Source organism: Salminus brasiliensis, chromosome 5, assembly GCF_030463535.1.
Source record: "Salminus brasiliensis chromosome 5, fSalBra1.hap2, whole genome shotgun sequence".
Lineage (NCBI taxonomy): Eukaryota > Metazoa > Chordata > Actinopteri > Characiformes > Bryconidae > Salminus > Salminus brasiliensis.
The window spans coordinates 39,849,413-39,861,665 of NC_132882.1; the positions used below are offsets into that span (position 1 = coordinate 39,849,413).

The following is a 12,253-nucleotide window of genomic DNA, read 5'->3' on the forward strand; positions in this document are numbered from 1 at the left end:
CAGCCTTGACTGACTAAAGCAAGGAGGCATAAACACGTCCAACTAATCAAACTCACGTGTGTGAAGGGGAGAAGGGGAGAAGGGGAAAGCTAGCTGGCTGGCTGGCTAATAAGCTGGCTAGCTTAAGACGTTTACTCTCGGCAAAGCTCGGAGAGAGTCGAAAGCTAAAGCTTTGACATGTCGAAGTATTTAATAAGCCTTGCCAGGTTTCACGGTTTTGACAAAGACAACGGTGTAGAAGTGTAAATACGCACCCTGTTGTGAAGTCCTGCTGCACTGTCTGCAGTTTCTCCCTGAAATTCTCAAACATCTCTCACCTCGTTTCGCTTCAGTCTCTTAACGCGGCATTAAACTCCTGTCTGCTAACTTCGCGAATGCTTACAAGCCTTGTCGTGCAGTGGAAGTCGGTTATTTCTACAAGCAGAACATCGTATACGCTCCCGTGTTGAGACAGTCATGCTAAGCTAACGTCAGTGGTGTACAGTGCTGGCTCTCTACTTTCTGCACAGCAATACGAACGGCCGCCTCAGATGAACCGCGCATGTCCGTACTGGAGGTCACGTTACTAAAATGGGTCTATAAATAAAGCTTATGATTTTTTTTATTTACATGTTTTTTTCTTTAGATGTAATATTTTATTAAGCGTTCCAAAATGAAATTTATATATAGATATTATATTTTAATATTTTTAGTTATATATATATTTTTTTATTTTTTTATTTTTTTTTGTTTTTATTTTTTTCATTTCATTCTGTGTGTGTGTGGAAATAAATTCAGGCCTCAAAACAATATACTGAGGCCACAAGAAAACAAATAGAGGCAATAAGATTATAGTGAGACCACAAAGTAAGGCCACAAAATAATAAACAAAGATTAATAGACATATGATATGACAATTTCGGTGGCCACATAATAATATGTTTGGGGCCACATGATACATAATACTGGAAGTATGCAATTGCCCAAAATGTTTTGGTATGCTGAAGCATTCAGATTTTCACTGGAACTTAAGGGGCCTAGGCACACCCCTGAAAAAGAGCCCTGTGGCATTATCCCTCCTCCACCAAACTTTACAGTTGGCACAATGCACTCTGTACAGTGTTTTTGTCACTTGATCATTTTTACTTCTACTCCCTACATTTAACAAGAAATGAGACAAAATGCGTGTATGAGTTGCTGTGGTTCCTGAACGCATTCATATTTCAAAAATACCACTCACAGTTTATTGGCCAGGTGCTTGATTTTATACATTTATACATATGTGCCCTAATACCTACGTCCATGCATTGTATTTAATTAAGCCACTAAATAAGACTTGAGGCCACAAAATAATTTCTTGAGGTAATGTATCCACGAGATAATGTATTATTTTGTGACCACGCCGTATTGAAACCACTATGTCACCTAAGTGGCTCCAAAACTCGGAGCTCCATTTCCTAACATTCACTCAGGACTCGCTCGTGGGCACCATCTAGTGGTTATTATTGTGTAGTGGGAACAATAGGAAGTGCTCAGGTTCCTCATAACAGGCTCTGAGAAAAGGAAAGTTGGCAAGTAAGGAAAGTGAGGCGTGTAACCTGAGTTAGTCCACGCCTCTTCATTGAATACTCAGCGATGATTGGTGTTTCGGAAGGAGAGAGGCGGGGTTTGACGGAAGGGCTTTATAAACCCATGCCACTGTTCTGAGCTGAGGCGCTCTTTGCGGATGCAGGGTCTTTTTCCTTTACTGTGTTTGGCTTGTTTTTAACATGTTTTGTCACATAACCCGGCCGGACTGTGTGGTTATGGAGGTGGAGGTCGATCCCAGGGCGAACGGAGAGGACTGTCTAAACAAGGTAAACTAGACTCTAAACTCTGTACTAGAGGTTTTGACTCCAACTTCTTCTCTAAATCATAACTTCCTGCGCTGCTGAAGAGGTTGACGTTGCACGTTGTTCGTTACGTAAGGTCTGCACCTTCATGTGCGAGGAGCACTTCAGCACGATGGCTTTTGGTATAACAGTATTATTAATATAGTTCATAACACTACTAATAACAGGATAAAAGAATAGTTATGACTTTTTAAGTTAGGGTTAGAGTAAGACGACCCCTGACAATAAAACCCCTTATGAGCGCTTAATAAAATATCAATAAGTAAACTATTGCGTGCTGTTGCTCGAACCTGTCATTATTATTATTATATTATAGTTATAACAATAAGAATATAATCTAAATATATTTATTATACGTCATTATTAGTATATTATACACAATTAGTATGATTCATAAATAATTATGATAATAAATGATTTATTTTCATTAATAAATGATTATATAATTAATTACACATAACGTGTTATGAAATAGAGTGTAAAATTATACATTATAACATTATACATTATAACTTACATAATAAATCTGATTAATATTCATCACTTACCCCAGGTGAAATTTGTTTCTTTAGTTTACTATGCTAACTTTGCAAGATGCTATGCTAACAAACACAATGCTGCTAACAGTCACAATACTTGGGCTGGCACCAATCTTACTGTAAATAAAAATCGAAATTCATTTGTTTAAAAAAGTGTTAACATTCAGCTATACAGAGAAGTTATAAAGTTATGCTCATAACTCTTCCTCTTTAATCAGGTCTGTTCATATGATGAACATGATGACTATGAGCCTCATAGTCTGTGTTAACCCCACCTCTCTTCTTCAGAAAGTGAAGGATGAGGATGATCATCATCATGATGATGGACAGTTGGGATAGTAATAATCAGATGGAACAGTACATTTTGCATGGTTGAAAAGGTATCCCATGTGGTTGCTATGGTTTTGCTACATGATTGCTAATTGGTTGTGATGCCGCTGCAAGTTATAGGTCTTGCTATAGGTCTGCTAGGTGGTCGCTATTGATTTGCTTGGGTTTGGTAATGTACCCTAGGTGATTTCTATCAGTTTGATAGGTAGTTGCTAGGAGGTTGCTATAGTATTCCAGGTGGTTGCTAGGTGGTTGCTATGGTATCCCAGGTGGTTGCTACAGTGCTATCAGACCGATCTGATATCTGATTATTACTATCACCACTATCCAGCTTCATCATCATTGTCATCATCATCCTTCACTTTCAGATGAAGAAGAGAGGAGGAGTTAACACAGATAATGAAGTCTTCCTCTGCTATCATATCAATAGGTTTAATTAAAGAGTAAAGGTTCTGATAATAAAAGAAAAATGTCAATGTTTTACAGGTGTGTCAGAGACTGGGCATCATCGAAGTGGACTACTTTGGACTCCAGTTCACTGGGACCAAGGGGGAGAGTCTGTGGCTGAATTTAAGAAACAGAATCTCTCAGCAGGTGGACAGTGTGTTGCCGTGCAAGCTGAAGCTGCGAGTGAAGTTCTTCGTAGAGCCTCACCTCATACTGCAAGAGCAAACAAGGTGATTTTATGTTGGGTAATTGTGTGTGTTTGTCTCTGGTATGCGTGTACAGTGGTGCTCATCGTGTTTTACACACATTAGTATCCCAGCTAGGTTAAGAGTGGTCCACCACCCAACAGCAGGTCTGTGTTTAGAAACTGACCATCTCTACAAACATAACATTTTTGCTTGTAGTTTAAAAGGAATAGTTTGGTGAAAAATTCTCACCAATCTCACCAAGCTTAAGTGGTCAATTGTGTGTTAATAAAGTTTGTGATGTTCTTTTTCCATGCAGGCATTTGTTCCTGATGCATGTGAAGGAGGAACTTGTCCAAGGAAGCCTGAGGTTGGACTTAGATCAGGCGGTGGAACTGTGTGCCCTGCTGGCCCAGGCAGAATTTGGGGATTACAACCAGAACACAGTCGAATATTTCTACACCCAGATATATGGCGAAGGACCAAACCCAAACACAATGAACAGGTTAGCTGAGGCCATTCAGAGTGTACACTTAAGGAAACGATAAGACTGACCATTGCTTTGCTGAATGGTGTTTGGATAATGGTGATACTAGATAGTGTATAAATGGGAAAATATTACTAATATAGTGCTCTGAAATTATGGACTGAGGTATGTTAGCACTATAAAAAAGGGAAAAACTTAAAAATGTGGTATAAAAAATTTTACTTACCTTTAACCCCTTAATCAGCCTATGGACCACCGGCAGTACAAAACTGTTATTACAAACTATTCTATTACCAAAGAACAGCCCCACCAGTTTGTACAGAAGTCCCTGTAGAGTAATGCACCCTAATATGTAATAAGCCTTGGAGTGTTATGGGTAATTTTGGACTATTTACCTGAAAATGTTCACACAATGTAGCTGACAGAAGGTGTTTAAATGTCATTTTCTGCTTTGCCAGTATTATTGCAAGGCACAAAGACTTAGAAGGTTTGAGCCAGGCCTCAGCGGAGTACCAGGCCCTACAGCTGGTGTCCTCTCTGGAGAACTATGGTGTGGAATGGCACTGGGCACGGGACACTGAGGGACACAGGGTGGCTATCGGGGTGGGCCCAGAGGGCCTGCTTATCTGCAAAGAGGATTTCACACCAATTAACAGGTAAAAACTATATGATATTAAAAAAAATAATTTGGACACCCTTAGTGTTCTGCCCTTACACGTTTTGCACTGGGGTTACAATGCGAATTTAGCTAACATTCATCAATCAGCCATAACATTAGCACCACAAGTAAAGTGGAAAACGTTGACTATCTTCAGCATCAGTGACATCTGTCAGTGGGTGGGATATATTAGACAACGAGTGAACAGTCAGTTTTTGAATGTGATGTGTTTATAATCAGGAAAAATAGGCAAGCATAAGAATCTGAGCCACCTTATTAAGGGCAAAATTGCAGTCAGGTGGGTCAGAGTGTCTCCAAAACTTCATGGGCACCTAAGGCTGATGCGATCCATGGAGGCCCCACCTTACAACTTACTTGGGTAAAGGATCTGCTGCTAACATCTTAGCGCCAGATATCACAGGACAACTACCACAAGACACAAGGGGGACTTACTCGGTATTAGGCAGGTGGTATTGATGTTATGGCTGAGTAGTGTATAATCAGCTTGACTAGACTGAGGATATCAGGGTATATCCCCAAACAGATCTCAGCAAAATGAAAGATACAATAGGTTTAATGCATTGTACTGCTGTCACACCATTGTCTGATTATATAATTGTATTGATTAGTGCTAGGCATACAGGACATTTTTTTTAAAAGTGTACTGTTATTTAGTTTACACAAAGCTTCTGTATCATGTTAGCTGCATTTGTCTCCTAACTCCAGGGGTCAGAGGAAAACTGTGTGAATTGAATCGATTGCTTCAATGAGATCTGCATCCTTTCTTACAGGTTCATATATCCAGCTATTCAAATGGCGACGCAATCTGGGAAGAATGTGTACGTGACTATCACTAAAGATGATGGAGATAGCCTTGTCCTCCTGCTCAAATTCATCACCACTAGTGCTGCCAGCGGACTGTACCGGGCCATTACTGAGATCCATGCTTTCTACAGGTCAGCAGTCATCTCATTTGTAGTGTTTTGCTTAGGCTAGCTACTTTTTTGTATAATTACATATTAATTATAAGTTCCCCCCAATTTTGGTTCTGCTATTTGACACACCTGTTTATTGCTCCCCATAGCACTAGCAATGCACTAGTAGGGTTAAACACGTGTCCTCTGATTCTTGCAAATCCAGCCACCACCTTTTTTCAAACTTGCTGCTGATGCAGCCGGGCAGCAGTTCCGCAACACCAGCTAACAAACGCCTGTTGTGGCCAACGTCCCTTTTCGATAAGGGGAGTGATGGATCTACCCACCCGGAGAGAGCACTGCCAATTTTGCTGGTGGCAAAGCGCCATGACTCGGGTTTTAGTGGCAGGACCATAGACCACTGAGCCACTTCGAGCCCCAGGCTAGCATTTTCTAATGGTAGAGAAGCCAGTGCTACACAAGACATATATTTGACTTAAATACTGTGTAGGTTTAGGTGTGAAGTGTTTTTTTTTTTACTGATGACCAAAAGTGGGCTAAATGTCTGACCAATTAGTGAACGGTCGTAATTGGCGGTACACTTTGAAGCAGTGAAAAACCATCCAAAGACGCAGTGTTTATATATGGATATATATGGATATGGCTCACTGATAACAGTGAGTATTTAGCCCTGAACTCGGTACTTAACCTTGTACCGAAAACCCACTTTTGCCCCACCACACATATATTTGCTTTTATCGAACCCTTTAGGTGTGACACAGTGACGAGCGCTGTGATGATGCAGTACAGTCGCGATTTCAAGGGCCACCTGGCCTCGCTCTTCCTCAACGAAAGCATCGACCTGGGCAAGAAGTACATCTTTGACGTTCAGCGCACATCCAAGGAGGTATACGACCGCGCCCGGCGCACACTCTTCAGTGCAGGGTTAAAGAAGGACGCCCAGCAGCCTTGTCTGTCCGTTCCTGATCGGACACCGGTGGTGGATGAGGAAGAGGTCTGCAGGGAGCAGCTCCAGCGGCTGCAGGAGGCTCTGACCTGCGTCTTGTGCTGCGAGGCCGAGATCGACAGCGCCTTCTGCCCCTGCGGACACGTAATCTGTTGTCGCAACTGCGCCAGCCAACTTCAGGTGACAAATAAATATCCTATATTGTTAGCATATGACATATCACAGCATAGTACATAAATCAGACTATTATTGTATGGCTTATCTCAGTCAGTAAAAATAAGATCACGCCTTGCTCGGATAGGGTCATCTGTGCTCCTGTGACAGAGAAAGTTAATAAGTGAGGGACACACAGTATAAGGTTTACATAACCTGTAGTTACCCTGCGCAAGCTGCAACAGGAGGGACCAGCAGTTACTGTCCCGTGAGCACTGGCTATTAGTGACTAAAGATCAATGACCTCCTTTGACCCCTTAAGCAGACATGTGTAATTCAGGGCCTCTCCTTTAAAGTCGCATTTACAAATCCATTACAGATGTTAGCATTAGCAACATTAGTACTGACTAATAGTACACCATAGCGCAATAGTGACACCCACTAGGATTTTGTAGCTTTTTTGTGAGTGCTTGGGATAAAAATACCAATAACTTTTAAATATATGCTATATAGACAAAAGTATTGGGAACCCTGTTCCCAAAACCTATTCATTGTTTCTTCAAAAATCAATGATATTAAAAAAGAGGTTATCCTTACTTATCCTTCCACTGCTCAATGCTGGGAGGCTTAATACCGCTCTAGCCCACGCCTAGCATTAATTCATGGTGCAAATAGGTTTATCTGCTGGTCTATCTGCTCTAGAGAGTCATATTCTATTGGCAATACTTCTCTACAGTGACTAAACAAGCTGTGTATGTGCGCATTTGCACATCTGTGTCAGCAACGGGTGCAACTAACAGTAGCAGAAAGCATACATTAGAATGAGTGTCCATAGTGTGGACATAGTGGACATAGTGTAGTTTAGTTCATTCTTGTTAAAATACATATAATAATATACACACACAAATACACAAATGAATATAAATTAATTAATAAATATCAAATGTTAAAAATGTTATAGCACAGTCTCAAACATCTCACCATGCTTGGAAACTTGGAAGAGTGAGTGTGCTCTCTTACACTCCAGATCTCGGATGGCTGGGGCATCACCAGGGACCAAACACACAGTCTGCTCACAACAACTGCTGACATTTTTAATGTCAGAATGATGTCATTAAAAATTACAAACAGTAATAAACAAAAGATATTTTGATACATTTAGGTTTGGCAGTGCATTACATCAGTTTGGGCAGTAGTTGGCAACAGTGAGTTATTTTTAATCAGGCCAGAATTTTAAAAGGTCTGCAACCTAAACGACATGTCAAAAACAGTACACTACCAATAGTAGTACATTGATTGGTTTGGTACGCATGGTGAATTATTATACATTTTCATCACTACTTTTTGGACAGGCGTCAACGTGTGTTTACATTAGAATCTGCATAGAACTGACAGGATCGTGACAGGTGTACCAGCAGTGTGAGTGGAGCATCTGAGGCTGTGTCCAAAACTACTATGCTAAATAGTGTATGAAGAGGGTACATCACCTTTAGCAATGCATTTATCTGTATGCTTAGTATAATAGTATAGGGGTTTGGACACAGCCTAGGACACTTAGATGTGAAAGTGTATCACAGCTTATGCAGCTTTCAATGCATTTTAAATTTCAACCAAGATCACTTTTAGATCACTGGAGCTAACAAGTAGGGGAAGCTATACCCCAGTTTCTAGCACTGTGTAACCTGTGTGCCTTAAAAACACACTTGCCTAACACTGTATGACACCTGCTGCCTGAAAACATGGCATTGTAGTATGTCATGACAGTTTATTTGAATGGTAACATGGAGCTTTTCTATTTTTAGATCTAACCTGTCATGACAGTGATGGCATGCAGTATCTTCCGTAGTTCTGTCACATTTTCCGAAAAGGCTCTTATATTCCTGATGTTATCTTTCCTCAGCACTGCCCAGTGTGTCGTCTGGAGGTTGACCGCATTCAGCATGTCTACTTACCAACTTGCAGAAGTCTGCTAGGCCTTGTAGAGCCACGCAAAGACACGGATGCCGGGCACACTGGACTGGACCATAGGAACATATCGGAGGGATACAGATGAACACTGCAGAGGCATTAAAAAAAAGATCATTAAAAAGATCTATGCTGGTCTATTCACTTCTCAGTTGGATTTGAGTTGAGTTGGACTATGTGAAGGGGGGCCTGACCTCAAGTCTTTCCTCAACTATCAAAAATAGGGTGGAAACTGCAATCATTACATCTTGCTGCCCTTCGGCTTCACACAAACCAAAGTATTTTTATTTGAGACTTTGGCCTTCAGGAAGTGAGTGAGTGTGAGTGTACCATTAAGCGTGTGCACCTTTGACTTTACAGCTTCCAATTCTATCGTATTTTTTAGAGCATGTGTCCATAATGGCGCCTCCACACACGCAGAGCGGACCGCCACAGGTACACGTGAACCGTGGATCAACTACTAGAGTATAGCCATAATAGTAATAGGAATATGAATACAGTTTTGCTGCTGTTGTAGTCTTTTATACTGTTTATTCAAGTCTTACCTGGACATTTGTAGCTTGAAAAGGTTTCGGCCCTCACGTTCATTTGCACCTGACCTCGTGGACAGCTGCAGAAGCGCCGTGCTGGATTTTGCCCTGGTAGAAAATACGATGTCATTCTGTCAGTTTTCTTATCATATCTGACTCAGACTCACCCAAAGCTTCTGTAGGATATGTAAACCTAACGAGCCTCTTGGGAAAGCAGAGTACGGACTGTTAACACCACTAACCTGATACACACTTATAGTATATCTATTAGCCTAGTACAGTGAGCATCAGAACACAGAAGAACTAGCAAATAACAGCACAAAAGACTTTAAAGGTCTTTATATGATATGCTAATCCAAAGAATTACCCTGAATTTTTTATTTTATTTGTTTTCATGTTATTTATTTAGGATATGTTTTTTTCATTCTAATTCCAATGTCTGAATATTCTTAATTATTAAAAGTTAATTGCTCTTTAAAAGGTTGTAATTGCATTAATTTGCTACTATATTGTCATTACATCAGTCGCATAAAAGGGTTTTAAAATAACAAAAATTGTTTAGCACAGTTATTCATGGGACAACATATTTCAAAGTTGTTATTGTGACAGGCCTAGCTTGCAGGTGGAAGTGCAAATGAACTGAAATCGTCTGTGAACATATTACATGTTTCTGTGTGATGCAAAAAGAAGGTTCTGTAAAGACTCCAAAGTGTTCTTTGTATCTAATTTAACAAATTTCTTAAAGTTTTTTAAGATTTTTTTTATTATTTTTCATTTTGTTTAGTTGTACTAGTTTGTCCCAGAAAAGACACATACACATGAAATATCTAAATGTCTTTTTTTTAAACAGAATTTGGGGATGTGATATTCTTCAATGTACCATTACAATAAATACGGCTGGAAGTTGAGCTGCTGCTGTGTGAAGCTATTTCTTAGTAGAATGAATCGGCATCTTGTAACACACACTGTTCGCTCCGAAGAAATCTTATGTCACCACCATTCAGGGCGCTTACAGGCTTGCCCAAAGTTCACTGCGGGTCTCAATCTTTACATTTTAACGCCTGGCCAAAGCCGGTTCTAGCCGAACGCATGTTCAGAGTGCTCCGCTCAGCTTATTCAGGCACTGTGTACGTAAGGATTATGTAATAGGAGAATGGCTGTAACTCTTATGTAAGGAGTTCAGAAGGTCAGTGTCTCAGTAAGGTGCTTTCTGCTGGTGACATTAAAGGCCAAAGGTTATACTCTGGTACTCTAGGTGCTTTCCTCGGCCAGTCTGTTTCGAGGGTAAAGGGTATTTAATTATTTTCCGTTGTTTAGGCTCAAATTGGGGGGGGAAGCAAAACCTACAGATGGAGGAGTATATTTTATGGATGCACAATGAACTTCTGTGTTTTGATTTCCAGGGTGTACTTTAAAAAAGGTATTGCATTACAAATTACTGATTACCTGTAATTGAAACTCTCTCTCTCTCTCTCTCTCTCTTATATATATATATATAACCTAATCTCCAAAATGGGATCTTCCCACGGAAAGATCCCAGGAGTATTTTGAATTATTTAAATTTGGCCATTCATTATGAAATGTTCAAACATCCAGCTGAAACAAACAGCCTAGACCAGCATGAATTCTATCTTCATCTAAAGTGGTCTAAACTGGTTTTGGCTGGTCTGGTTTGCTGGTGCATGGTCATTTCTTTACCTTAGCAGGGAAGTGTTAGGGGCTGCTGCGTTTTTCTTTTGTAAGAAATTTGGTAAGAATTATGATTTTGATTATGTAAGAAACTAAAAAACAGATATTTAAAAAGCATATATAAGATTTAGTGTTGTGATTAATCCCATTAGGAACATTTTTTACACAGAAATACACCTGCACACTTATTTACCATAAGAAAGAAAATACTCAGCTAATCATACAGCCTTTTTTTCCCCAAATTTAATGGTGACAGAATATTTACTACTAGAAGGCCTTTATACTGGACACTGGATCTACCACTACTCTGACCAGGAAGAAATAGATAAGAAAAAGATAAATGGACCTGTGTTACAGTTAGGGTTGGGTTCTGAAATATAAGATGATATTAAACTTTAAATCTACAGTTCATTCCACTAGTGAGTTCCTTGTCCAAAAGATTTTTAAAAAGGCCAAACTGATGGCAATTCTTCCAATGTGAATGACTCTTGCGCCCCCCTGTGGCCTTTCATAGTCCTTAATGAAAGTCTCCAGTGCATTATAGGTAGAATACAATAGTGCAAGGACAATGGACAAAACACGAGACAGGGTGCATGGACAATAAGTATAAAGACAATAAACACAATAAATTCAAACAGAGACCAATATGTTCATGTACATGCATGAAGGCAGGGTGGTTAAGGTCCAAACTAAGTTACTATACTAATAGGCAAAAATGAAATAATTTTGTAGTCCAGTGAGATGTTGAAAGGACTTCCTGGGTCGTCCTGAGGGACCAGGTGAGATCCTCAGGTATCTGGATACAGAGGAACTTGTAGCTGCTTACTTTCTCCACCATTGTCCCCCCCCCCCCCCCCCCCCCCCCCCCCTAAAGTCAACAAAACAATCAGCTCATTGGTTTTGCAGATGTTGAAGAAGAGACAGTGCACCACTCTGCAAGAAGCTTCACTTCCTCCCTGTATGGGCACTCATCATCGTTGCTGATGTTGCAGATTATTGTCTGTGAACTTGATGGTGTTGGAGCTGTGGTTTGAGAAGCAGTCATAGGTGTATAGAGTGTAGAGTATGGGTGAATGTATCATTATCAGCTTTTACTAAATTATAAATGTTAACAATTCAACCAGGCATCATCATATTTAGAATATGATGATAGAGAACATGGTAACACTCGACTAAAAGGCAGCATTTGTAAGGTTACATAAGCCTTTCATCACAACTGCCATAAAATTATTTAAATATTAATATAAGAAAAGATAAGATAGTCCTTTATTAGTCCCGCAGTGGGGAAATTCCCAATTTTTATTAGGTATAGGTTTATTCCAACAAGCTGTCATAGAGGCTGCTTTTGTCAATGTTGATTTGACATCCCTCCTCAGATTATGACCAACAGTACTTGTTGGAATTAGTTTTAATAAATGTCTACACCAATCACCATCACCATAACATTAAAACCACTGATAGGAGGAATAAATTTCCCAGCATGCAGAGGTCAGTGCTTACCAAAATGCTCCAAGGAAG

The 12,253-nt window shown here is 40.0% G+C and overlaps 2 protein-coding genes across 5 annotated transcripts in view; one reads left to right on the forward strand and one right to left on the reverse strand.

Moving 5' to 3' along the window:
* The window catches only part of dtnbp1a (dystrobrevin binding protein 1a), a 187,409-nt gene that overhangs the window by 34,568 nt on the left and 140,588 nt on the right, over positions 1-12,253 (reverse strand). For 3 of the 4 annotated variants that reach the window (XM_072680366.1, XM_072680365.1, XM_072680364.1), the window contains exon 1: positions 255-522. The exons of the other annotated variant lie outside the window; for it this stretch is intronic. In XM_072680366.1, coding sequence (XP_072536467.1) covers positions 255-310 — 56 coding nt within the window. In that variant the 5' untranslated portion in view covers positions 311-522. Of the gene's footprint in view, positions 1-254; positions 523-12,253 lie in introns of those variants that run through there. 4 annotated transcript variants of the gene reach the window in all.
* On the forward strand, positions 1,713-9,954 carry mylipb (myosin regulatory light chain interacting protein b). The gene is made up of 7 exons (XM_072680361.1): positions 1,713-1,835; positions 3,227-3,417; positions 3,692-3,877; positions 4,318-4,515; positions 5,309-5,473; positions 6,203-6,578; positions 8,452-9,954. The coding sequence occupies exons 1-7, from the start codon at positions 1,749-1,751 to the stop codon at positions 8,602-8,604; spliced, it is 1,356 nt and encodes a 451-aa protein (XP_072536462.1). The 5' UTR covers positions 1,713-1,748; the 3' UTR covers positions 8,605-9,954.

Excerpts from the sequence above, each read along its gene's own strand:
- mylipb (XM_072680361.1), top strand. The coding sequence starts at position 1,749 with ATGTTTTGTCACATAACCCGGCCGGACTGTGTGGTTATGGAGGTGGAG. Across the intron at positions 3,418-3,691 it reads ATACTGCAAGAGCAAACAAG|GCATTTGTTCCTGATGCATG; the intron begins GTGATTTTATGT and ends TTTTCCATGCAG. Across the intron at positions 4,516-5,308 it reads GATTTCACACCAATTAACAG|GTTCATATATCCAGCTATTC; the intron begins GTAAAAACTATA and ends CCTTTCTTACAG.